Source organism: Pseudonaja textilis, chromosome 9 (genome assembly GCF_049901715.1).
Source record: "Pseudonaja textilis isolate UNSWEBS1 chromosome 9, rPseTex1.2, whole genome shotgun sequence".
Lineage (NCBI taxonomy): Eukaryota > Metazoa > Chordata > Lepidosauria > Squamata > Elapidae > Pseudonaja > Pseudonaja textilis.
In genome coordinates, this window is record NC_141998.1 from 24,936,895 (window position 1) to 24,961,306 (window position 24,412).

General features: G+C 45.0%; 2 protein-coding genes and 1 long non-coding RNA gene across 7 annotated transcripts in view; 2 read left to right on the forward strand and 1 right to left on the reverse strand.

The window, feature by feature from the left end:
- The window catches only part of USP2 (ubiquitin specific peptidase 2), a 65,549-nt gene extending 63,291 nt beyond the window's left edge, over window positions 1-2,258 (forward strand). For all 3 annotated transcript variants that reach the window (XM_026708980.2, XM_087939175.1, XM_087939176.1), the window contains one exon: window positions 176-2,258. In XM_026708980.2, coding sequence (XP_026564765.1) covers window positions 176-263 — 88 coding nt within the window. In that variant the 3' untranslated portion in view covers window positions 264-2,258. The remainder of the gene's footprint in view (window positions 1-175) is intronic.
- LOC148125068 (uncharacterized) lies at window positions 2,121-5,750 on the reverse strand. Its single transcript, XR_015744691.1, has 2 exons — window positions 5,584-5,750; window positions 2,121-3,499 (listed from the first exon to the last, which is right to left on the reverse strand). It is a non-coding gene; the product is annotated as an uncharacterized LOC148125068 (long non-coding RNA).
- Window positions 5,751-7,241: 1,491 nt separating this feature from the next.
- MFRP (membrane frizzled-related protein) lies at window positions 7,242-23,233 on the forward strand. Of its 3 annotated transcripts, none has more exons than XM_087939177.1 (13): window positions 7,242-7,646; window positions 8,060-8,201; window positions 9,442-9,573; window positions 11,184-11,345; window positions 13,379-13,607; window positions 14,776-14,906; window positions 16,172-16,297; window positions 16,465-16,541; window positions 17,431-17,579; window positions 18,133-18,263; window positions 20,460-20,594; window positions 20,994-21,124; window positions 22,232-23,233. In XM_087939177.1, exons 1-13 carry the CDS (start codon window positions 7,512-7,514, stop codon window positions 22,454-22,456), a joined length of 1,905 nt encoding a protein of 634 aa, XP_087795303.1. In that variant the 5' UTR covers window positions 7,242-7,511; the 3' UTR covers window positions 22,457-23,233. The 3 variants fall into 3 exon arrangements, with proteins under 3 accessions (XP_087795303.1, XP_087795304.1, XP_087795305.1); XM_087939178.1 differs by having other exon boundaries at window positions 20,997-21,124; XM_087939179.1 differs by having other exon boundaries at window positions 16,226-16,297.
- Window positions 23,234-24,412: the final 1,179 nt, after the last annotated feature.

The window sequence follows — 24,412 nt, forward strand, 5'->3', positions numbered from 1 at the left end:
GAAACAAGGACTGCCAGCACCCCCCATTTTGACCTCTCAGGGCTGGAGTGTGTGGGTCAGAACCAGCCAGAAGTCAACGTAGGCATCCCTTGCTGTCAGTTTTCCTCACATCCATTCTTCATTTACCCTGCACCCCTCTCTTTAATGCCGTTTTCACTTTGTGTCCTTCCTGCAGCGTCACGCCGATCTCCCTGGGCCACCTCCGCAGCAGCGACGCCTATCTCCTCTTCTACGAGCTGGCCAGCCCGTCTTCCCGAATGTAGCTTCCAGATCACGCTCCCCCTCCGCCGCCCGCCACACACATCCCCATGGAAAGGAATCCTCGTAATATCCCGGAAGAAGGAGGCGAGCCAAGCGCCAGCTCAGAAACGCATCGCGAATGGGGCGGGGGGGCGCGTGGAGACCCAGGACAATGGCGACTTGAGGGATTTTTTTTTTCTAAACTGGGTTTTTCCCCCCCCCTCCCTTTTTTCCTAAAAAACAAGCAAAAGCAAAAAAAGAGAGAGAGAGAGAAAGAGAGGGAGGGAGGAAGAAAATGCTTTTAATAAAGCGTTAACTAAAGTTGCCGGTCTTCACCGGGATGCCTTACTCCCACGCACAGGACTGAAGACCGAGACACCGAGGCAGAAAACGCCATCCTGGGTGTGAGCAGGTTCCACGCCAACTGCATCGCTCCGAAAAAAAAAGAAAACTGTTCTCAGGGGCGGTTTCTATGTTTTCCTTCTCTCCCTTTTCCTTCCTCTCTTCTCCCCTTGTCCGCCCACACTCCTTTCCACACAACGTGGTGTGCAATAAGTCGCAAACAGCTGCTGCTCTTTTGGGGGGAGGGTAGCAACCTGTCTGTCCCCCCTGTGATCCCTTGGCAGGGGGTGGGGGTGGGTGGAGGGTGTTGGAGCTGAGCCACAGAGGTGTTTTTTTCTCTCTGATGCCAGTTGGACGCCGCTTTGGCCACCGAGTTGCAGAACTAGATCAAGTTTTCCGGAATATGATTTTTGCCTCTTAGATCAAGGCAAAGCTTGTTTGTTTTTTTGCACAGTTCTCACACAATCCTCCTCGGGGAGGGGTATGAGGGATTTCTCTACAGGAACCGCGGGCTTTGAGTCCTATCTATTCGCACGGGGTGGGGGCCGTTGTTGGATTCCTTTTTTTTTTCTCTTCTTTTTAACAAACTGGAAGCATCCTTGGATGGATTTTTTACGGACTTTGTCGCAAAAGCAGAGACTCGCTGGATCCAATTCTACCTGTTTTCTTGTCACTACTGTGCCTTAAAAGCATCCAGACGAAAGAGACGGTGCGTTTTCAGACGATCCGAGTGCCCTTCGGAAAGGGGCACGGCGCAACCAGCAGAAATATGACACGCACACACCCATCCTTCGGCTTTCCTCTCCTCCTTCCCCAACTTTCCCTCACCACATCCCTCATTTGTCCTGGGATGGAGGCCATTCAGGAACGCTTCGGACAATTTTCAAAGAGGATTGCTTTGATTTCAGTTTTCATTTTGGTTCTCGCTGCATGTGTGCCGCAAGAGTCGCCAAAACTCACCTCGTTGGAGGGGTGTTGTTGTTTTTTTCTTAACCGGTTCGGGAGCGATCAGTAAACTTGTCCTTCCTCTTATTTATTCTCCATCCACATCATGCAGGGTCAACCTTTCAGCCCAAATCCAAAGCAGACACTACTTGAAGGGCTGAGAGTTAAGAGTTAGCACCTTGATGGTTTTGCAACCAGACAAAACATTCGCTGGGTAGAAAACCCCCTCCCCTGTTTTATTTCTTCCACCCTCTTCATCCCCTACCCCTTGCAAAGCTCTGAAAAAGCACCAAGCCGACTTTAACCCAGTTTTGAATCAAGCAGAGCATTGAGGTTGGTTTTAGTGGGCACCTTGGTTCGCAGCCTAAAGGATGCCCCTTGCCCCCCTCTGCCATTCTCACAGCCTGTTTTCCTACAACCCAAAGTGCCCCCCTTGCATATTTCACTCCATTTCAACTGGGCCGGTGCTCAGGACCCTGTGGGGAAAGCAGAAGGGGTAACCCAGATGTCAAGGGTCTGGCTAGCAAAGCCTTTCTCAGTGTTACTATTTTGCTTGGTTTGGGATGGGGCATTTTTTTTTTGTTTTGTTTGTGTTTGTGTTTTTTTTTTTTTTTTTTGTTTATCAGTTTGGACTGAACAGCTTGTTTACTGTGTAAGCAAGGCTGGAGGACGGACCGTGGTCACTCAGGAAGGAGGCTTGTACAGAAATAAAATTGTAACTTGATGAACAATCCACTGCGTTTGTGCACACAAGTGACTGTGAATTGTGGGCAAGAAATCTTTGATGGGAGGGGTGGGTTGTGTGGTAAGAAGCCCCCAAGCCCCTGTGGGGCTTGACTCTTGCTGGATTTGCCACAATCCGGGCAGTGTACCCAATGTATTTTCTCCAGAGGAGGAGGGCTCGGCTGGTGGACTTCAAGATTCCTTCCACACTTGGGCACAAGGGTTGTAGGTGGTACTTCTGCAGGAAGAGCTGAAGGACGTTGCTGCCTATTCACAGGCCTGAAGGGTTAAAGGATGGTGGGCTCACCTTTGCTCAAATATGTATGAAATGAAATGTTTTATTTGACCAAGTACGATTAGACACACAAGGCATCTGTCTCCAGTACAGAAGCTCTCAGGGTTACATGCAAAAGAGCAGAGTGATTAACATAATCAGTGGTACCAATAAGAGAAGGTAGAAGAACAAACGAGAAGGATAACAGTAATACAGCCGTACTAAATATCCTAGACATAAGACTACTGTGGGAATTACATGTTCAGCAGAGTGATGGCCGGAGGGAAAAAGGCTCTAGTTGTTTTGGCATGCAGTGCCCTCTGGCGCCATCCCAAGGGGATGAGTTGAAACAGTTTTATGTCCAGGAGGTGAAGGATCTGCGGTCATTTTCTCAACCTTCTTTCTGACCTGCACAATGTACAGGTCCTCAGTGGAAGGCGGGCGGGTTGCCTTTGTTTTTTCTGATAGTCTGAACTCTCCATGGGAGTCTCCACCTGTTTGGTTGCAGTATCAAACCAGACAGTTATAGAAGTAAAAAGGATAGGCTCAATCGTTCCTCCATAAAAGTGTATCGGCAGCTCTTGGGCAGTCTGAATGTGAAGGGAGCTACCTAAAAGCCAAATCAAGGGTGCAAAAGTTCCCTACCCCACCTGGACAGGATGGCAGAAGAGATGAGTCAGGATATTTTTTGGTGCTCTGGGATATGGGGAGGCCTGGTGGGTTGGTGCTCCAAAAGACATCTTCCATTTTTTGCACAGTGGGAAAAAAAGCGTAATGGTATACAGATAGCTCCTGACTTACGACCAGTGGTGGGATGCTGCTGGTTTAACAACCGGTTTGGTGAGCGTGCGCCTAAGGTGCTTGCGCTGAAAATGGAGCCTTTAGAAGCTCAGCTGCTTACCTTCCCAAGTCAACAACGGTGAGTAGAAGAGTGAGTGTGGGGGAAATCAGGCCGCGCCGCACGATTGAGATGAGCTACAAAGCAGGAAATAAAGGACAGGATTGGGCAGGGCCAGCTGATTGTGAGAACAACCGGTTGGTGTGAACCAGTCTGAACCGGCAGCCTCCCACCACTGCTTCCAGCCATTCGTATAGTGAATGTTTGAAGTTACAACGGCACTGGAAAAGATGGCTTTTCTCACACTTAGGATGGTTGCAGCATCCTCACGGTCACGTGCTCAGAATTTGGAGGCTTGGCAAAAGATTCCTCTTTATGACGGTCGCTGCGTCCTGGAGTCATGTGATCCCCTTTTACGGCCTTCTGACATGCCAAGCCAACGAGGAAGCCAGATGGTCTGAACAGCTGTGTTCCTAACTTAACAACTGCCGTGATTCACTTAACAGAAATGGCAAGGAAGGTCATAAAACGGAGCAGAACTCACTTAACGGTCTCTCTCTTAGCAATGGAAATTTGGGGCTCACTTTTGGTTGTAAGTCCAGGCCTCCCTCTAAGCCTGTTGCTCCGCGGTGGTGTATTATCTCTGGGGAATGTGACTTTACTCTTCTTTCTTTTTAAACTTTTGTTAATTTTTTACTATTACATTTATTTAGTGCTTAATAAACATCACGTTGTCTGGGTTATTTTGTTTGCTTAACAATACTAATTACATTCGTAATCTTTACCGCTTTGTTCCAGCCATTGATAAAATAAACTCCATGTTATTTCTTCATTTTTCCAATGCTGAGCAAATACAATCCTCACTGCTATTAATACATGCAATATTAAATATATACTTTGTTTATCAAATTTTTCTGGTACGACACCTAATAGGAAAAGTTCAGGTTTAAGATTGACATGTTTTCCTAACATCTTTCTAACCACACGTGTATTTTTGTCCCCAATTTTTTTAACTTTAACACAAGTCCACCACGGATGGTAATATGTGCCCGATTTTTTATTACATTTCCCAACATTTACTAGACGTATTTTTGAACATTTTGGCTAATCTAGCGGGTGGTAGGTGCCATCTACAAAACATTTTATATAGGTTTTCTTTATATGAAATTGCCATTGTTGACTACTCTTCTTTTTTCTTTTGTTAATTTACATTTTATTGATCAAACACTGAAAAGAGATTTTAAAATATTTTCAGTTTAGAAAGCAAACAAGTGAATCCCCTAAATATGAAGTATTTTTTAACTAAAAATAACTTACTTGGTGGTTTAGAAAGAATTACTCAACAGTTTAGAAATAATTCAAAATACAACTCTTTTTGCTTCTACAATATTCTGTAATAAATCTATAATAGAAGAAACTTTAGTACCAGAATCATTTTCTTTAACAACAATTTCATTCCTTGACAATAACAAAGGAAAAACAGTCCCAGGCTTATCTCGCATCCCTACATTTCTTCAACCAAAGGAACCTGTTTTCTCTTGTCCATTACTAACGTTGCGTGATACATAATACATATGATGTATCAGATACATACATCAGGATCCAATATATGCATAGGAAATAAATCCATATACTGCACGAGTCAAAAAGAAAGCTGTGAAAATATTTACAGACCCCTCGCATCAGGGACATAAACTCCTACCCTTAAAATGACGCTATAGAGCACTGCACACCAGAACAACTAGACACAAGGACATTTTTTTTCCCAAAAGCCATCACTCCGCTAAACAAATAATTCCCTCAACCCTGTTCAACTATCACAAAGTCTGCACTACTATTACTATTAATCTTCTCATCACTCCTTATCACCCATCTCATCCCACTTGGGACTGTAGGGCTGCAACTGAGTCACTTGTATCCTTACGATTTATATTGATTGTTTCCTAGTGTGATTTGATGGCTTATTGTACCCTATGACTATCATTAAGTGTTGTATCTGATGATTCTTGACTCTTGACTGTCTTTTATTTTATGTGCACTGAGAGCGTTTGCACCAAGACAAATTCCTTGTGTGTCCAATCACAGTTGGCCAATAAAGAATTCTATTCTATTCCATTAAAGGCTAGTCAAAGCTGAAGTGACATCCAATTGTCTTTGTCCCCTGCAGCTTGGCTCGTTTATACGAGCTTTTGAGTGTTTTTCCCCTTTTCTGGAAACTTACCTGATCCTTCCCAGTGGGGCACCCTGGCCGAATTAATTGCCTCTCTGGCTCACCAAAGATGGAGTAAGATTACGAAGGCCAATGCAGCCAAGGGCACGGATTAATGATTGAAAAACAGACTCGGGTGCCCATAAGGAGCCGGTGTTCCTTCCCGAACAATTGAGCAGGCAAACAAGGAACTCTTTGTCCCTTGCTTTGGAACAAGACCAGAAAGGTTGCACAATCGCTCGACGGGCAACGGCTTGGAATGTGGGCGTCTTAGCAACGTGCCCAGTCCTGCGGAAAGGGCTGCGCTGCCAATGGCACTTTTGACGCAACGCTAATAAGGAAGCGTGGTTTGGGCAACCGAGGAGAGACAGGGACTCCTCAGCTTACGACCAAAATTGGTGACCGAATCTCTGTGGCTAAGCAAGCATGTTAAGCAAGTCGCACCCAATGTTGGGAGCTTTTTCGCCGGGGTAGTTAAGCAGAATCCCTGCCGTTGCTGTGAATCACACAGGCGGTTTAAGGAAATCTGGCATCTCCCGTTGGTTTTGTTTGTTGTTGGAAGCTGGCTGGGAGGATTGGAAACAGCGATCCCGTAAACCCACCCCCATCCCCTGGGATGTTGTAACTGGTCATAAATAGATGGCCATTGTCAAGGGCCTGAATTGTGATCGTGTGACAGGCAGTCCTCGACTTACAACAGTTCATTTAGTGACCTTTCAAAGTTACACCAGCTCTGAAAATTGTGAAAAAGTTTTTCACAATTCTATTCCATTCCATTCCTTCATTCTTCTCTTCTCTTCTCTTCTCTTCTCTTCTCTTCTCTTCTCTTCTCTTCTCTTCTCTTCTCTTCTCTTCTCTTCTCTTCTCCTCTCCTCTCCTCTCCTCTCCTCTCCTCTCCTCTTCTGTTCCCCAACCCTAACCCTAACCCATTCCATTCCTCCTGCTTGAGCAGGTGGATGGAGTAGAAGACCTCTAAGGTTTTGTTATTCTATTCTATTCCATTCTGTTCTGTTCTATTCCTATCCCTATTCCTCTATTCTATTCCATTCCATTCCTATTTCTCTCTTCTCTTCTCTTCTCTTCTCTTCTCTTCTCTTCTCTTCTCTTCTCTTCTCTTCTCTTCTCTTCTCTTCTCTTCTCTTCTCTTCTCTTAATTTCATTCCATTCTACCCTATCCTACCCTACCCTCTATTTATTCCATATTCTATTCTATTCTATTCTATTCTATTCTATTCTATTCTATTCTATTCTATTCTATTCTATTCTATTCTATTCTATTCTATTCTATTTTATTCTATCCTTGTACTCTACTCTACTCTACTCTACTCTACTCTACTCTACTCTACTCTACTCTACTCTACTCTCTCAGTTTGAAGAACTTGGCCATCCTGTTTTGTTTGTTTATAGGACCTTTCATGACACTTGCACTATATTTAGCAGGATCTACTCTGTGCAAAAGTACAACTATTTTTCACCACCATTTCTAACATCCAACCCAAATTGGAAAAGATAAATATATGCCCATTTTAAGAGACGTTTTGCTTGTTTAGATGACCTGGTCTAGCCTGGGCAGCGCTGTGTCTTTAAGAGCACCGTAGCCCATGCCAGGGCCTCTGACCTGGCAGTGTCCTCAGCTGAGTTGGATTAAGGCGCTGGGGCGCCTAGTGGCTTTCATGCTTGTACATTCTTTCATTTCCTAGCAGCTTAACCAGTCCCTTCTCCCCAGACTCGGTTGGCCAGGGATGAGCTGTGGTCTTGAAAGGAAGACAAGGGCCAGTTGGTTGAATTAACCCATCGCCCTCATCGGGAAAGGGAAAAAAATCCATCAATTTGCGGCCATCGTCTCACCCTTTGGGCAGCCTTCACCAAGGACAAGAGCCTCCGGTCCATGCGTTGAACATCAGAAGGTTCCTGGGAGAGTTGACCCTGCAGAAAGCCGGATGCCACAGGAAGGGGGGACATGTGGCAGCCCCAGACAGGCAGGGATCCTGTCCACGTATCCCCCAGCCTCCTTCCTGGCTATGAAGGACTTCACCGAGGTGATCTTTCAACCAGAGGCACAGAGTCAAAACCAGGTAAGCAGAAGACCAGCTGTTTGGGGATGCTTTGAGCTCCATATCTCTATCCAACAAGGACCAGGGAATGTCCGTTGTCCAACCCTTGTGTGTTGCATGATTGTGGCCATCCTAATGACCTTTTTTTTACTTCCTGGGGAACTCCTGTTAAGGACAACCCCCCCAAAATTCAGTTAGAACATGGTTAGGGCTGTACGGTATTTTCATTCTGGCTTCTTCTGCTGCTTGGTGCGTTTAATTGACGTTTTGTGGGGCTACTCAGTCCCAAAGTGCACTTTTATTATTTGGGACTGTCCTTTTTCGACTCCAAAATGCCAAAACTGGTTTGCAAGAAAAACGGAGGGTTACTTAAAAGGGAGGGGAGACTACAGGAGACTTAACAGATTTAAAATGCCTCCTTTTCTATGCCCCAGGAGACCGTCATGCTGTCTTTGCCACCGAACTTGCTGACTGAGTTCTCCAATCCCGTGTTTGAGGAGGATGGCGAGACGTTGACCCAGAACCAGCTGGAGGAAGAAAAGGGCAATGATACCAAACTCACCGCCAATGGATTTGGTAGCAATAAGTCTATGTTTTGGAGGGGCGCTAAGATGGAATAACAATATCAACAAGATGGGGAGAGTCAGTTTGGTGTTAAAAATGAAGAGGCTGGCCTAGAAAACCAAGAGGACTTGAATTCAAGTCTTCTTTAGCCCAACCCACCGTGCCAGGGAGTTGCTGTTACCAAAAGAGACCATTATGACTCTTGCCTTGAGTTGTACTAAAGCAGCAGTCTTCATACTTGACAGCTTTAAGACTTGTGGATTTCAACTCCCAGAATTCCTCCTCCTCCAGTCATGTTAGCTCAGGAATTCTGGGAGTTGAAGTCCACAAGTCTTAAACTCGCCAAGTTTGAAGACCCTTGTACTAAAGCAAGGTTGGGATAGAAATCTCTTAAGGATAATAGTTATAGAGGAGATGGTTTTATGGTGCATCATTTCAAGGTTGTTAGTTTCTATTTTAGTGGTTGTCCACAGCTCAGTACTTTCCAAGTAGGATGGACTCCAACTTCCATCACTGAGGCAGAAGAATTCAGAGCTATGCTCCCCAGGGGGAGTTGAAGTCCAACAGGCAGGCACGCAGGCAAGAAGGAAGGAGAGATAGGAGGGGAAGGAAGGAAGGAAGGAAGGAAGGAAGGAAGGAAGGAAGGAAGGAAGGAAGGAAGGAAGGAAGGAAGGAAGGAAGGAAGGAAGGAAGGAAGGATAAGGATGGAAAGATAAGGAAAAGGAAAGAAGGAAAGATAAGGAAAAGGAAAGAAGGAAAGATAAGGAAGAGGAAGAAAGGAAGGAAAGATAAGAAAAAGGAAGGATGGAAAGATAAGGAAAAGGAAGGAAGGATGAAAAGGATGGAAAGATAACAAAAAGGAAGGAAAGAAAAATAAGGAAGAGGAAGAAAGGAAAGAAAGATAAGAAAAAGGAAGAGAGGAAGGATTAGGAAAAAGAAGAAAGGAAAGATAAGGAAAAGGAAGGAAGGAAGGAAGGAAGGAAGGAAGGAAGGAAGGAAGGAAGGAAGGAAGGAAGGAAGGAAGGAAGGAAAAATCTCCAAGTCCTGCAAGATTTTCTTTGGCTTTTGGCTGGATTTCTGATTTCTGGATTTAGAGCAACATGTAAAAAGTCTTCTGCTCCAGTCTCTCTTCCAGAGGTCCTTCTTGGGGCTATCACAAGAGGTCATCAGAACATCCAGGAAGGGAGTGGGAGGTCGACCTACCGGTGGGTAGGGGTACCATGACGGCCAAATTGCTTCTCCTACCCTGCAGCTCAGCAAGTGCGAGAGGCAGCAAGCAAGAAATTCAAGCCAGACTGCAAATTTTCCTGGCTTTGTGTGACCGTCCTGAGCCTTCTACTCCTCCTGCTCCTGGCCTTGCTTGTGGGCATCCTAGTCACCTACCGTAAGTTCTGGATTGAGGGGTGGGGTCTTGGAGGGGCATTCCTGCAATTTAAGCCCATCCTGGGCCAATACGGTCTTGCTTTGGGAAAAGCCGGTGGTGGCACCATGATGTCTCCCTGAAGCTATGTGGGTAACGAAGACAGGGCACCAGAGCTGGGCTGCCCTTTGCTCCTTTTGTGCTACCAAGACCCCAAAGGTCATGCACTTTATTTCCAAGAAGACTTGGACCAAGAACTGGAAGCTGACTTTGTCGACTGGCATTCAAAGAAAATCAATATCAAATGTTTTGTAGATGGCACTTAGCGCCGGCACGACTGGCGAAAATGTATCCAACCTTGAAACCAGAATGCTGGAAGTGCAAACAAAAGAAAGGAACCTTTTTCCATATGTGGTGGCAATGTATAGGGGTCAAAAAATACTGGAAGAAAATACGGAGGTGGCTTTTTGAGATTACAAAATATAAATTGAATTTGGAACCCGAAATGTTTTTATTAGGTATGATCAAAGGGAATTTGAGTAAAGATAAAAGATACCTTATTGTACACATCTTAACTGCAGCAAGAATCACGTTAGCACAAAATGGGAAGAGTGATAAAATACCACCAGATGAAGTTTTGATTCAAAAAATAATGGACTGTGCTGAACTAGATAAATTCACTACGGAACTGAAAGGCAAAGAGGATCGAGAATACTATGCAACATGGGACAGGTGGTACGAATAGGTGAAGGATAAGGATAAAAATAATGTATAGTCACAAAATAAGAAACATGCATATACAATGACACAATAACTGTTTATGGAAATGAGATTTTTGTATTTTTTGTTTTTAAAGAATAATTTTTTAAAAAAAAAACCAAGAAGCCAACATTCTTGAACACAAAGAGGGATTTATTTTCAGGTCCAAATAGGCTAAGACAGCCTGTTCCTTTCATGTCAACAGCTACACGGAAAGATGTCCACCAGACCTTTTGTTGGGTCTCAGTCTTGAAGAGCCATCCTTTCTTCAACCATCCCCTATGGTTGTAGCTCTAAACCAATGTTTCTCAACCTTGGCAGGTTGAAGATGGGTGGACTTCAACTCCCAGAATTCCCAGCCAGCTTCAACCTGCCAAGGTTGAGAAATACCGCTCTAAGCAATGGGCCTGTAGTCTTCACACAACAACTCCTTTTTCCATCAGCCACCCCAGCTGAAGTGGGCGGGAGCTGAACTGGGAAAATGGGACTGGGAAGATGACTGGGTAAATGGGATGCCCCCACTCCTTTCTCACCTAAAATCCTGCCTCCCCATAGGCTGGGATCCTGTTGGCAGATGGTGGGGTGTAAAATAGGAGCTGGGATTGATCTGGCAAAGGGTGGATTTTTTTTTGGCAAGTTGGTGACTCAGTGTGATTAATTCTCTCCCAAAGCTTAAATCCCAGGTATTATTTCTAATTTATTTTTCTAAAGGTACGTTTTGACTTTCAGGAGTCATGTAGAGGAATCAGGCTGAAAAAGTCAGGGAGTGGGCGAGAACAAGGAACGGAGCTTTCAAGACCCAATTTTTCCAATGTTGTTGTCTTTATTCTTTTCCTCGTCAATTTCTCTCTCGCTTTTTTCTTTCTTGGAGACAGAGCTGAAGTCCCCTCCTCCAAGCAAGCCCACTCTTGAGAGTTTCCTTGGGCACGATGTCGCCAATGCCACCTTCACTTCCGTCAGGAGGACTTCGTGGGACACCATCTCCACCACTAGCCCTTCCCAGCGAGAGCTTCAGGGAACCACAAATCCAGGGCCTTGTGAGTACCGGTTACCGCTGGGGCTGTTTCTCTAACCTGGTTTGTTTGGCCTGGGGATTGGGATTGTGGTGTTTCTCGACCGATGCTGGACCTCATAGTGTACAGCTGCCACAAGAAGGAGAAAGACAGACTTTCTCCACCTAAAAAATATGGTGCTTCATAGACGACATCTATTCCATTCTTATGAATCCGCGTGTTTTAAAATGTAGCTTTATGTATAACTATCTATAATTTATATATCATTTCTTGAATTCGGAGTGGTGTGGTGGCCTAGAGGTAGAGCTCTCACCTCACAACCAAGACGCTATGAGTTCAATCCTAGGTCTAGGCAGATATTCCTTTCTCTCTCTGGGCACACTGAGAATGTATCTGCTAAACAAAACTCCGCGTTGGTGACAGGAAAGGCATCTGGCCATGAAAACATTCTGCTAGCTCCATTCAGTTGCCCAGACTCCACCCCTCAAGGGATTACAGGGGCCGTTAAAAGATGATGATGATTTCTTTACAAAATGGACTACACCCATGATGGTGAACCTATGGCATGCATGCCACAAGTGGCACGCAGAGCCATTTGTGCTGGCACGTAAGCCGCAGGCAAACTTACCTCACTGTGCATGTGCGCGCCACACAACTGATTTTTTTTTCAGTTGGTTTGAGGTCTTTTTCTGCCTCTCAGAGGCTTGGAAAAAGTCTCTGCAAGGTTTTTCAGGCCGAATTTTAGGCCCGTTTCATCACTTCCTGTAATACCGGAAGTGACGAAAGGGGCCTATAATTTGTCCTGAAAAGCCTTGCAGAGGCTTTTTCCAAGCCTCTGGGAGGCAGAGAAAGGTCTCAAACCAGCCAAAAAAATCAGCTGTGAGGTGCAGTGCAGGTAAAAGGGGGGGGATTGCATGTGCATGCACAGGGGGGCATGGGGAGGGGGCACACATTGCATTCTGGGTGTTGGCACACGAGTGTGTGTGCACTAACGCATGTGCACTGGTGCATGTGCAATTTTTGGCACAGGAGCCCACTGGACTACACCTTTCTATCACATATGCACATGTATAGAAGGAGCACATAGTAATATAATTTTATTAGTTATCCATGCGCTCCATATCAATGGCGCTCAAACTTTTCTTCACAATGGACCCCCCTTTAAATACCTTTTGTGGCCACAGACCATGGCCATCCCAAGACTTCACTCAAGATTTAAATCATAAAGTTTCTTCAAACTTTCGTGGACCTCATGTCATGAGATCGTGGCCCCTACCTGGCATCCGTGGACCACAGGTTGACAACCACTGTTCTATCATCATCTTTTAATGACCCCATAGTCCCTTGTGGGTTGGAGTCTGGGCAACTGAATGGAGCTAGCAGAGTGTTTTAAGTGACTGGATGCCCTTCCTGTTGACAATGCGGAGTTTGTTCAGCGGATATATTCTCAGTGTGCCCAGAGAGAGAAATATCTGCCTCTAACTAGGATCGAACTCACAGCCTCCTGATTGTGAGGTGAGAGCTCCACCTCTAGGCCACCACACCACTCCAATAACCACTGCTCTATGTCATACACTAAATAAGCCCGCAACACACTATGAGCTCGCTCAATCCATCCGTCTGACGTGAAGCCCTCTAACTGCCATCACTCCCACCCAGCCTGGCCATTGCTGGGAACTTTAACCCAATATTTGGAGAACATCAGGAAAAATATTGACCTTTGCTGAATCTAGTCTGTAACACATACAGATGTGGAATAGATAAGTAGAAGAGCTGTGTCCTCACAATGCCTTGGTTTGCAAGCTTCCCAACCACGTTCACAACACACACTGAGCTTTTTATTTATTTTTTGCAAAAAGTGTGTTTCTCTTGTCTTCACTGGCCATGCTGGTGGAGGATGAAAGATGTGTGTTCACATATCTGGAAGAGGTGAGGTTATGGCGATGTTCTAACCACGTCAACATCCTTGCTTGGTCTTGAGTCCAACCCAGCTCTCTAATTTAATAGTTCTTTCTCTGAAGAGTTGCTTCGTTCTCTGCCTTCTTCTTCTTCCGTAGTGTGTGGAGGTGAACTCGGAGGCCCCGAGGGCACTTTCAGCTCTCCCAACTACCCCGATCCCTACCCACCTAACCTCCTCTGCCACTGGCACATCCAAGTGAAGTTGGGGATGGTGATTCAGCTGAAAATAGAAACCTTGGATTTGGAGGCTTCAGATCTGTGCTTCTACGACCGGCTGGAAATCTACGAGGAATCAGATAGTCTCTCCCTTTGGGATGGGAGTACCAGGTAAGTAGCATGCCATAGAGAGGAGGAGGAGGACTGGACCTCTCAGTGTGCCTACATGTGTTTAGCTACTAGCTAGGATGGATTTTAGTTTTCTGGATCCTCCATCCGGATGATTGAGACAAGCCAACATCCAGAAAGTACCTGCGTTTTAAGGACTTTGCCATTGAATTGGATAAGAGCAATGTCAAAAGGCATATCTTGTAACCAAGTAGGTAGGATAAACGTTAAGGAAGATTATTTATTCTTGCCTATGGTCCCCCTAGTGGTGAGAGTTGGAAATGTTTGCTTACTTATTGATTTGTTCATTTTATTTTTATACTGTCTAATCCACCAAGAGCTACTCAAATTCTATTAGACTAATAAGGAACGAACAGGAGGCAATTAACCTCCATATCCGTTGTTGCAAGTGGGATGTCTTAAACTTTCAAATGTCATTGCTTTTCCATATTTTGCTTTCGAACTTTGTAAATCCCTCTAGAAGGAGAGTTCTTAATTGGTTTAAAAAAAAACCCTCGCCTTAATTTCTCGTTTACAAATATGTTTCAACATAGAAATAAGGAGAAATTTTCTGACAGTGAGAACAATCAACCAATGGAACAGAAGTTGCCTTTGGAAGTTGTGGGAGCTTCGTCACTGGACACTCACTGGACATCAAGAAGAGACTGGACTGCCATCTGTCAGAAATGGTGTAGGGTCTCCTGCTTGGGTGGGGATTGGACTAGATGACATACAAGGTCCCTTCCAACTCTGTAAATCTGAAATTAATCTGAAATTAAATCAATGTTGAAATGATCAATAATCCAATTCAACATTTCATCCAGTTTGGTGTCATCTACTTCAGCCTTAAAATCTCATTCTGATGCCCAGCTGAGAATACATGATGGAAGGGTGGTCAGCTCTCCAACAGTCAAAGGAAAAGTGGAAATGTTAAGTCATTAAGTGAAGCAGTCACTAATTGAAACCCCAACTGTGCTTAGGATCTTATTTCAGCTTTGTTGTACAAATCTGTGAAGGTTGTAACTGTGAGGGTTGGTCATTGTGAAATTATTGTTTCAATATTGTCAGAACTGTGAATGGTCACTGCACGAGGACTGCCTGTAGATGTCTCTCCAGGGGAAGCGGGGCTCCACAGCTCCTTGTTCCCTTACTTACATGGCAACTTTTACAGGTACTGTGGCACTATAGCCCCAGCGACTATCAACACCAACTCTAACCAGATCAAAGTTGGTTTTGTGTCCGATGATAATACTGCTCCCTCAGGGTTCACGGCGAGGTACCGGGCCATCCTCCCCAGTGAAAGTAAGTGCCAGCTATTTCTTGAATGGGGAGGAATTTGAGGCTGCTGGAAACTTGCTTTTGGTGGGAGGAAGTTGGTTTTTTTTTTTTTAACATGGAACCATGATTTTCTATCCCTGAAGTAATGGGAATGACATGAAAGAGATTGAAACCATGCAACTTCCGAAGACATTTAAAGCACAAAAAAAAGCCACTCACTGACCAGGTAGAAGAAGACAATATTTAAATCCATAAGTGCAATAACACAGCCCAATTTGACCAGGGGAAGGGTTACAGCTGATCTCTCTGCTAGTCAAATCGGTGGGGAAAATGGAAGACATATTTTATTTATGGTTATTCTTTCTGAGTTAAGTGTCCTAGAACAGGGGTCTCCAATCTTGGCTGGCTGAGGAATTCTGGGAGTTGCCAACGATGGAGCTCCCTGCTTTAAAGTTTTAAGAACTGAAGATGTAAAGAGCGTCTCCAAAGAAGACCCCCTTCTTGAGATGTTCTCATACGTTCAAATGTCCGGATATATAGCAAAAGTTAGCCTCCTGCCCACAAAACAGCTTAGCATCAGCTTTAAGAAGAGATGTAGACTATAGGGTATCAAATGCATCATGGTTGGCGATGGAGACTGGAGAAGACCTCAGGATACGGCTGTCTCTCCAGTTACCAGCTGCCCAAGAGAATACTGATTTGTCTCACGACGAAGACAAGAGTTGCCCTCGTATCAAGGACCAAATGGCAAAATTGCCGTAATGTTTCGCGGAACGAACATTCACAATTAGCTCAGTGCTGATTTATTACTCAGAGTCACATGGATGCACTGGCTAATTTTATCCTCAGAACGTGGGAAAGTTCTAAATTGGTGAGGGAAACAAAAGACAGCTTGCGTGGCACTTTTAAGCTGGCTTAAAATCTTTTGACATTGGGTAGAATAAAGACTGAGCGTTACGTGGGCATCACGAGCCAAGCAATGACAAGATTGGTGCTTTTCTTTCTCCTCTTTCTCCTCCTCCATCTCTTCTCCTCCTCCTCCTCTTCCCCCATCTCCTCTCTTCTTCTTTCTCTTCTTCTTCTTCCTTCTCCTCCTCCTCCACCACCTCTTTCCTCCTCCACCTTTTTCCTTGCTTTTTCTCCTCCTTCTTCATACTCTTGCAAAGCTACATTGCCAGAAGTATCTAGAAAAAGAAGGGAGTCAAGTCAATTGCAACCAATTCCAAGATAGACTGGGTTTGATCTGAACCTTTAACTCCTTGACTTCCAGAGGCCTATATTTATTCTAGAGAACTGCTCCTGGGATGAATTCTTCTGTGACCAGGGACTTTGCCTTCTTCCAGCCTTTGTGTGTGATGGTCACCAGGACTGCCTGGACAACAGAGATGAAGCCAATTGTAGTGCCAAGCATACAGGTATGGTACCCACACAAGCAGGAAAAGTTACTGTGACTCTGCTTCACATCAGGAGGAGAAGAGGAGAAATTGGAAAAATAAAGAGACGGGAAGATATTGCAGGTATAACCAGAAAAGTGCCAGTAACAAACCCATGACCATCTACGATGTTGGTTGTCTCTTTCCAGGTTGTGGTGGGAGTTTGACCAGCCTGGAGGGACAGTTCTTCTCCCCAAACTACCCCAAACCATACCCACATCTACAGGTGAGTGAAGACTTTTGAGGGGGGCAAGCTTGGGCCTTGGGGATCCATTTTGCCCCAGAAGTCTCACCTTCCAACTCTATCACTGTATCCCTTTCTGGGGAAGCCTGGCCTTTAAGGATTGGACCTGGCTCTACCAGATAGATAGATGATAGATAGATGATAGATGATAGATAGATAGATAGATAGATAGATAGATAGATAGATAGATAGATAGATAGATAGATAGAGATAGATAGATAGATAGATAGATAGATAGATAGATAGATAGATAGATAGATAGATAGATAGATAGATAGGGATAGATGATATAAATAGATAGATAGAAAGAGAGAGAGAGAGATGGATAGATAGGTGATATAGATAGATAGATGATATAGATAGATAGATAGATAGATAGATAGATAGATAGATAGATAGATAGATAGATGAGAGATAAGAGTGAGAGACAGAGAGAGAAATTTTGAGTCTAAGAAATTTTCACTTGGAAATTTAAACCTTAGTGGTTTAAAAAAATGGGCCTCCTACCCCGATGGAGTCTGAGTAAGGGAGGAAAAACAGTCCCATACAAAGATCCTGTGGTCAATACATAGCAAAGCATTTCATCCCAACTCTTTTGGATTAATTCTTCATGTTCATATTGTTGAAGATTCCAACCAAAAGAGAAGAGTCCAGTCCTCATAATTTTGAGGTCTTTGTCTTCATGCCCCTCTTTCCTCCCAACCAATGATACATGCATGTTCAAATGTATCTAGGGGGATACTAGATGAAAAGGTTTGGGACTCTCTTCCAGATTTTTACCACCCCTTGTAACACCCCTCTTTCTTAGCATGGAGCTCCCCACCCTCCCCTCTCCGCTTATCTCCTAGATTTCTCTTCTCTTCCCTTCCAGATTTGCCTCTGGCACATCTCTGTGCCTGTGAACCACGTGATCCAACTGCAATTCTACAACTTCAGCCTTGAGTCCCACAAAGACTGCAATTTTGACTTTGTGGAGGTGTACGACAGTGCCGCCATGGGGGCCAGCAGCCTCATGGGTCGGTAAGTTGGACTCTTGCACACACACACACACACACACACACACACACCTCTTCTTCTTCTTTTCTTCTTCTTCTTCTTCTTCTTCTTCTTCTTCTTCTTCTTCTTCTTCTTCTTCTTCTTCTTCTTCTTCTTCTTCTTCTTTTTCTTCTTCTCCTTCTCCTTCTCCTTCTCCTTCTCCTTCTCTTCCTTCTTCTTCTTCTTCTTCTTCTTCCTCCTCCTCCTCCTCCTCCTCCTAGTGTAATCCCGCAGGTGCAGGGTCCATCTTTTGGATCATTGAACACCAGTTTGCATGGCCAGCTGCATCTTTGGGGTGCAGGCCCACTGCTTGCATACCAGCAGAGCTGGCCTTTTCCCATCTTCTCCATAATCGGTGCCACACCAAAATGTTGTCGAATGGTCTCATTTGTGATGTGATCAACACACACTCCTGTGCTCCTTGTGGAAAAATCCACATGGGCACGCTCACTTTGGCTCCAGGTTCTTGGTTGCATTGACCCCTAAAGTAACCATCCCACATTTCCAGAGTTGAGTTTGATTTTTCTACTCTCTGCAGATTCTGCAACTCCAATAAACCTCCTGTGTTGACTTCGTCCCAGCACATCATGACCATCCTGTTCGTGGCTGACGAAGAGATTGCGGATGATGGGTTCTTTGCTATCTACCGTGCCCAAAACCTGAGTGAAAGTAGGTAATGGTGGCTCTGTTGAGGCTAAACGATGCAGCTAGTCATCTGCTCACCTCTTGCCCCCCAAAAGTGGGGCAGACCTGACCTGGAATGGGAAGCTAAGCAGGGTTAATGATTGGATGGGTAGCTGCCCTGGGAAATAAATCAAAAGAAAACAAAAGGAAAATGCAGAAATAATATTTGTAGTTCAAGGTAGAACTGTGGAGTACTTGGTGTTCTCTGAACTTGGTGGTTTTGTTGAAGAGGTTTCATTATCCAACTAGGTAACTTCATCTAGTGCTAGAAAGCGGGGTTGCCTTCTGTTTATATATCATAGGTTACCCTGTCAGTGTTGGTGGGAATATTGATTTCATGTGGGGTCCTTGGTGCTCTCTGAGCTTGGTTGTTTTCTTGCAGACATTTAATGACCAAACTAGGGAACAGTATCCGTACACTGATGATGTTCCCCAGTTGAAACATCTGCAAGAAAACAACCAAGTTCAGAAAGCACCAAAGATCCTCCTCCCCTCTCCTCCTTTCTCCTCTGCCTCCTCCTTCTCTATAAATTATTCAGGTGTCCCAGCCAAGTAGAGAAAGGCTGAACTTGATCCAAGTCTCATGAGAAGCATTGTGGTCGCTTGTTTATAAGCTCTGTTCTTTCTGAGATGGAACACAGTTTTGGTTTCTTGATTCCTGTAATTATGGTTCCATTTTCCCAGGCAAACTAAAAAGACCTTTTGAGAAGTCCTCCCCATCCACAAGATGTGTGGGGTTGTGTTTATACAAGCAGAAGGATTGTGTTTACCATTTCATAATTGGGTAGAAAGACAGACAGATCAGCATTTCTCAATTCTGGCAACTTTTTAAGATGTCTGGACTGAAATTCCCAGCCTTGCTAGCGGAGGAGGTTCTTGGAGTTTGAATCCACACCTCTTAAAAGTGGCCAAGGTTGAGGAGTAATGCTGTGGATGGATGGGTGGATGGATGGATGGATGGAAGGATGGATGGATGGATGGATGGGTAGGTCAGTGGATGGAGGGAGGGATGGAGGGATTTAATGTTGGAAAAATAATGGTGCAAATTTTTGATACAGGCATTGGCTAATTGCAAAAGCACGAAAAGTCATCTTCAATTCTCTGCAGGCTTTTTGAGCTGATTGTGTTACCTCTTCTGCCTTCGCCCCACCATCCCTGCAGTGATACAAAGCCTTCGTTAAAAATTGTGTAGCTAAACAACACAGTAAAATAATAGAAATCCTTAACAAGGAAATGACCTAAACTGGTGTCTTCTCTGGTATTCTCTTGAAGACGTGTTGTACTTCCTTCTGTTCCTTTTTTTTAAGCATTGTGTAAATGGACATCCTGTGTCTTCCACTGTATTAATCTAAGTGTTGGCAAGAAAATCATAGCAAGTGTGTAAAAGGTGCAGGCCACCTGGGCAGGTGATCTAATCAGACAAAATGCTCATCCTTCTGTAAACTGTTGCCTGGAATCCAACTTTGAAAGATACAAACATTAACTTTCACGCATGACCGCTTCACTTACAGGCTAAACAGTTAATAAATCACTGCTACAAGCAGCCAGCTTCTGCAGGAGCTCAGCTGAGATTGAGGAGATGGCAGTCTGGTGTCAATGAATCCCTGCCTTCAAATCGATGAATCTAAGTGGAAGATAAACACTTGTCAAAGGTTTTCTGGCCATGCTGGGGTCAACAGGTTGTGCTAAGACCAAGCTTTGTGCCTGAGCTATTTGCAGTGCATTTTTCCAGATGCTCTGATTTTTTATTTTCAACTGAAGAATTGAGGTGATTATTTTCAAGCAAGGCACGAGAATAATCTGGATTTCTTCTGGGAATCTCTGGCTTCAAAGAGAAAGGCCACGGGTGGTAGACATCTTCTTCACTCTTTTAAGCAATGCTCCTCGACCTTGGCAGCATGGAGATGGACTCCAACTCCAAGTAGACATTTTCTTCATCTTAAGCAGTATTTCTCAACCTTGGTGGCTTGAAGACGGGTGGACTTCAACTCTAAGTAGACATCTTGACCAACTTAAGAAGTGTTTCTCAACTTTAACACCTTAAAGATGGGTGGACTTTTCTGGGAGTTGAAGTCCATCCATCTTCAAGCTTTGAAGGTTGAGAAACACTGATCTTGAAAGTCCAAGGAATTATTTTCTCTAAATTCTTCTCTCTTTTCCCCGCCCATCATCCCATGCAAGAAACATGTGGACCTCTAGAATTTGTCTGCGGAAATGGCGAGTGTGTGGCCCAGGAGTTTGTGTGTGACAGCTGGAGAAACTGTCCAGATGGAAGTGATGAAGTCAACTGTACCAGCATTTCTTCCACCTCAGTGGGTGAGTAATGTACTCAGTGGGTGAGTAATTTACATGGACCAAGCTGCCTTCATTGGCGTTTGCAGAACTATGCCCCACACCATCCACAGTTCAGGCCTTTCCTCTGATCTCAAGCCAACTTCCTTGGAGGGTCAACTACAGTCTCTCTCCCATCCAGCCCACCATCCTCCTTTTTTCATTGGCTGGTCCAATGACGTTGAGCAAAACCTAAAAACCAACCTGAGGCACCAACAGGAAACCAGACGTGTGAACTCTGGAGGACAACCTGGCTCCATTTTTCACATTGTTTTTGTTTTCAACGCAGGGAGTCCTCTTCCCCACGAAAGCAGAGGACAACTCAACTCTTTACAGTTGTATTCTGGTTAGTCTCTGAGATGTTCTCTTCTCTCCCTGCACTAGCAGAGGCCTCCTGTGAACCCATAAAGATAGAAATGTGCCAAGGTCTCAGCTACAATTCTACCTCCTTCCCCAACATCTGGCTGATGATCCCCCATCAGCAGAGTGCCAAGGAGCTGCTTCAAGACTACATGGTGAGGCTGGCAGGAGGACAGAGAGATGGGAGAAAGGGGGGGGTTTAGTCCTCGGGAAGAGAGTCTCCATCTCCAGAGTGGGTGTTGCCTGGAGAGCAAATCTCAAACTTTCAAACTATCAACACAGGGATGGTTCAGGGTTAATTTCCCACCGCATAATTAGATACCAAGAACTGGGCGGGATTTCCATGTTTTGCTAACAATACGCGGATGAGAATGACTTCTACACAGCAGCTTTACAGATGGTCCTTGATTTGCGACCACAGTCGGGAATGTTTTGCTAAGCCAGGGCGGTTGTTAGTGAGTCGCGTCCAATTTTACAACCTTTTTTTTTTTTTTGCCACGGAAGCGAATCATTACAATTGTTAAATCATATGGTCATTAAGCGAATCTGGTTCCCCCATTGAATTTGCTTGTCAGAAGGCAGCTGGGTAGATCGCAAGTAGTGATGATGTGATCCCAGAATGCTTCAACCAGGGGCGGGATTCAAATTTCTTAGCAACCAGTTCTCTGGGCATGGCCTAATTTGTGGGTGTGGCTTGGTGGCCACGTGACTGGGTGGGCATCGCTTGTATGTAAATATTTGTAAATACTTATGTAAATGTTGAATTTTTTATTAAAAAAGAGCAACTTTTACCCAAAATCAGGCAAAGCGGGCAGGCAGGCAGAGGAGCTCACAGAATCACAGATTCATTCAGAGATCTACCATTCTGCAATCTGCTACCTGAATCTGCACTGAAAAATAGAAGCTTCAGTCCTAAGGAAGGTTCAGCTCTGCCTTTAGATTAGCTAGAAAGCAAGAAATCCAACAATTTCCTGCTTTCTACCTAAGCTAAAGTCACAGCTGATAGTCAGAACAGCTGGATGGCGGGGGGGAGGAAAAATAGCTACTTACCAAAAATTAGGCAAAGGCACAAGGCAGGCAATTGGATGGCATGCATGCCAGGTAAGGAGTGAGTGGGCAGGGAGGGGCCAGCCAGTGAATTGTGCGGTAGTATTGTCCCTCAAGAGGGCAGTCCAGTCGGTGACATGGGTAAAGCTCAGACCTGCAACAAAGGAATTTCTAAATTCCCAGCCCCTGACTGAGCCAAGCCCCCTCTTTTTCAGGTGTTGCGGGACCTCAGATGCTACCCTTACCTGCGTTTGCTGATCTGCAGCCTCTTCGTCCCCAAGTGCATCCCGGAAGGGGGCACCTTGCAGCCCTGTCGCTCCGTGTGTCTGGGGGCGGAAGAGCATTGCCGAAAGCCCTTGGCCCGCTTGGACATCCTCTGGCCCTTGAACTGTAGCATCCTGCCTGACTCCACCAACCCTCTGGAGTGCTTCTTGCCTTGAGGGGCCTCACCCACCCAGTGCCGGGATCAGAAGGAGGGAGGGAGGACCAGTTGGAGGCAGCCAGGAGAAGTCCCAGTCCAGAAGAACCTTTGATCTGTTGATCTTGCAGCAAGCTGTTACCAGTTGAGGTCGAAAATATCTCCGGGGAATAATCGCCCCTAAAGACCCGTTCATTGACTCTCCTTCTGGACTCCACTTCTGTCTCTATCAAATTATAGATTGCAAACAGATCAAAGATCTCTCTGTCCTAGAATCCTAGATCATGACGTTGGTAGGGATCTCAAAAGGCCATCTAACCTAACTTCCACTAAGTCACCTATGACAGATAACCATCCAACTTCTGAAGATCTGAGACCATGGAGAACCCAACACTTCATGAGCCAGCCTTTTCCACTAAGTGAGGGTTGTACAATTAGAAAGTCACTCTCAGTCTCAACTCCTGATGATTCTGCAGGCACATCTGTGATGTTTTGTTGGCAAAACCAAGAATCTTCTAGAAGGGTTTTTCATTTTCCCAGCCTTGCTCAAAGCATGATGTCCAACGATGGTCTGAGTTTGACCATGCTTAGCACTTTCCAAGATTAGTCCAGAGCAGCCATAGCCTCCCTCTGATGAGGCTTCCACATCGATTAAGCTTTATAAACCCATTTAAAAATAATAATAATAAAATAATAATAATTATAACATCGCAGGAGCTGCATCATCTTCTGGCATCATGAAATCAATCCTTAGCGGAACCCTTTAAAAACCAGTTTTTAATAAAGAGTCCACCAATTAGTCATATAGTTTTTTGAAAACTGTTCATAGCTTCTTGAGTAAACACGGAAACAATTCACCATTTGCTCCTCCAAAAGGCGGGGAGGGAGAGAAAGAAAGAAACAGAGATAGAGATAGAGACAGAAAGAGAGAGAGAGAGACAGAAAGAGAGAGGGGGGGAGACGGAAACAGAGAGAGAGAGAGAGAGAGAGAGACGGAGACAGAGAGACAGAGACAGAGAGTTCTTGCAACCATTCTTCATATGTTTTAGTCTCTAGGCCTTTGATCATCCCAGTTGCTCTTCTTTGCACTTTTTCGAAAGTCTCAACATCAAATCAAAAACGTTTCCACGTTTTCTTTTACAGAAAGCCAGATCTGCACTGCCTCTGGAGAATCGAACCCAAAGGAACCACATTTTCTTCCTTTTGCATTTTTTTTTTCATGTCAAGGGTGGGATCAGGAAAGCAGGACAGGACTGTCTCCTTCCTGGTCAATGGGTGGGTGGGTTCCTGCTTGAACTGCCTTAGCCCATCTGGTGTGTCTCCTCTGACCTCAGTAGAAGGACACACTCATCTGGGAAACACACGCAGACACACACCCCACAGCAGGGAGGAGTTTCATGGAGACAGCTGGCAAAGAGCAGTGTCTGCAATGGTTAGGGGGTGACCTCATCCAGATGTGGCTATCACAGCTGGGAAAACACCCAGAAGTTCTCCTGATTGCCACATGCAGCCTATAAAAACATTGCAACCAACTGGTCCCGGCTGCAAATAGTGGAACACGCATGCATGGTGTATAGCGGTACACACAGGACACAGTCGGCAGGCAAGGGTGCATGGATTTTATTTCATGGCTTAAGGGGAGGAAAACTCCAGACGACATTCAGGTGAAGACAAATGAATGACTCCCAGGTGTACTGAGAAAGGATGGGAGCAGCATCCAAGCGCACATTATGCGCTAACCAAACAATGAAGCCTGGACAGATTCAGGGTTTGTGAATTGCTTGGAGGGTGGGGGAGAAAACCCCCTGGGAACAGGAAGGGGGAGGGCTGACGGGGTCTTTTGCCTTCGGCAACATTTCCTGTCAATTCCACCCTTTCAGCTCCTCCACGGCTGAACATCAGATATTGATTATTGGCAGTCAGAAGGGGGAGTGTGGAAAAATAAGGGCAGCTGTGCTGCAGGAGCATCTTATAAAGC

Excerpts from the sequence above, each read along its gene's own strand:
- MFRP (XM_087939177.1), top strand. The coding sequence starts at position 7,512 with ATGCCACAGGAAGGGGGGACATGTGGCAGCCCCAGACAGGCAGGGATC. Across the intron at positions 7,647-8,059 it reads AGGCACAGAGTCAAAACCAG|GAGACCGTCATGCTGTCTTT; the intron begins GTAAGCAGAAGA and ends TCTATGCCCCAG. Across the intron at positions 9,574-11,183 it reads GGGCATCCTAGTCACCTACC|AGCTGAAGTCCCCTCCTCCA; the intron begins GTAAGTTCTGGA and ends TCTTGGAGACAG.